At 45.6% G+C, this 1,558-nt stretch overlaps 2 protein-coding genes across 3 annotated transcripts in view; one reads left to right on the top strand and one right to left on the bottom strand.

The window, feature by feature from the left end:
* trmt13 (tRNA methyltransferase 13 homolog) overlaps positions 1 to 387 on the top strand; it is a 7,850-nt gene extending 7,463 nt beyond the window's left edge. For both annotated transcript variants that reach the window (XM_037978524.1, XM_037978523.1), the window contains one exon: positions 37 to 387. In XM_037978524.1, the coding sequence (XP_037834452.1) occupies positions 37 to 220 (184 nt within the window). In that variant the 3' untranslated portion in view covers positions 221 to 387. The remainder of the gene's footprint in view (positions 1 to 36) is intronic.
* Positions 388 to 781: 394 nt separating this feature from the next.
* lrrc39 (leucine rich repeat containing 39) overlaps positions 782 to 1,558 on the bottom strand; it is a 2,846-nt gene continuing 2,069 nt past the window's right edge. The window contains 3 exon segments of the mRNA XM_037978528.1: positions 782 to 968; positions 1,217 to 1,369; positions 1,442 to 1,558. The exon segment at positions 1,442 to 1,558 is cut by the window's right edge and continues 2 nt beyond it. Of these exon segments, the coding sequence (XP_037834456.1) occupies positions 782 to 968; positions 1,217 to 1,369; positions 1,442 to 1,558 (457 nt within the window).

Genomic DNA, 1,558 nt, shown 5'->3' with positions numbered 1-1,558 from the left:
GTCTGTCTGTCTCTCTGACTGCCTGTCTGTCTGCAGGTTGCTCTCAGCAGCTGAGCGGCAGCACGTCGGGCGTCTCTGTAAGTTGATGATTGACGGCGGCAGACATCACTTCCTGAAGACTAAAGGCTTCAGCAGCAAATTGATCCGTTACGTGGAACCGCAGGTGACTCTGGAGAACATTTTACTGACAGCTGTCCCCTCCTGTCCTGCTCTGTCCTGAAGTCCAGCTTACAGTTTAAAGTCGGATTTTGGACAAACCAAAGTACTCACAATATTAGAACAGACTCATGTTCCTACAAAAATCTGTTTTATTAAAGGAAAAAAATCCATCAGACTGAAAGTTGAAATGTTTTGTAAAGTGTCCAATAAAGTATTTTCCTGTTGTTATGTGCAGTCTCCTCTGTCAAAGTCATATCTGTGTTCTGGTTCTGATGGGGTCCACTCACAGCTGGAAACCTCAGCTAAAGTCTGCAGGTTTGACAGCAAAACTCCTGTTTTTAGTCTTCACAAACCAACCAGAGGCCCAGAGAACATCTGGTTATTGATCTGAAGTGTCTTCATCAGGTTCTGAAACAGAAAGATGTAAGAACATCAGAAGATCTCCTTAACGTGGTTGTTAGAGTCAATCATCATAAACAGGGCGGGTTAATGTGAAGATCAGATGAAGGTATTAATCCTGTTAGTGGTTCTGGTTCTCAGGTCCAGTTAAAGGATGCCATGGCTTCAGTCCAACCACTCGCTGTTAGTGTCCACCAGTCAGATCAGCAGAACTCTGTTGGTACTAACGGTTGATGCAGTGCATGTTGAGCACAGCATATGCTCTCTTTCTGGCCTCCTGGATGTACGTGTGCATGAACTCCCGTCCAAACATCTCTCGGTCCTCTTCATCCTCTCTGTCCTCTGCCAGAGTCTTCCTTTCAGGAAGAGTCACATCCAGAATGAAAGGATTGCCTCGAAAATTCACAAATCTGCTCCAAAGAAAAAACAAATGTCCACCAAAGGACATGAGACATATCTTTGAGAAAACAGACCTGAAAGACTCGCAGACCTACAGTCCTGGTAAAAAGACACTCTGTCCATTTTCTTTTCCAGGAATATGAATATTTTAGAACCTGGTAAGATCAGATCAGTCAGGATATATCTCCATGTAGAAAATGCTGGAACTGAAACTGGGTGGACTTTATTTTTACCAGGACTATTTGTTGGACAGACTGACCTGAGATTGGACATGTCATCCATCAGTGACGGGATATCTCTTAGCCTGTTGCTGCTGAGGACCAGCGTGTCCAGGTTCTTCATTCTACAGATGTTCTCCGGAAGCTTCTCCAGCTGGTTCCTCTGCAGCCACAGCGTGTGCAGCTTCTCCATCCTGGGGACAAAAAGGTCTTGCTGGTAATTAGCTGCTGACAAAAAGGGGCGGAGCTCAGGTCTTCTTACTTACCTATGGATGTCTTCAGGTAAGTCCTGTAGGCTGTTGCCACCCATGTCGAGCCACTCGAGTGCTGGCAGCGCAACAACACAATCCAGCAGGGAACTGAAGTTATTCATGGACAGATCC

The sequence above is a fragment of the Kryptolebias marmoratus genome, linkage group LG1, assembly GCF_001649575.2.
Source record: "Kryptolebias marmoratus isolate JLee-2015 linkage group LG1, ASM164957v2, whole genome shotgun sequence".
Lineage (NCBI taxonomy): Eukaryota > Metazoa > Chordata > Actinopteri > Cyprinodontiformes > Rivulidae > Kryptolebias > Kryptolebias marmoratus.
This window is presented reverse-complemented; position numbering and strand designations above follow the sequence as displayed.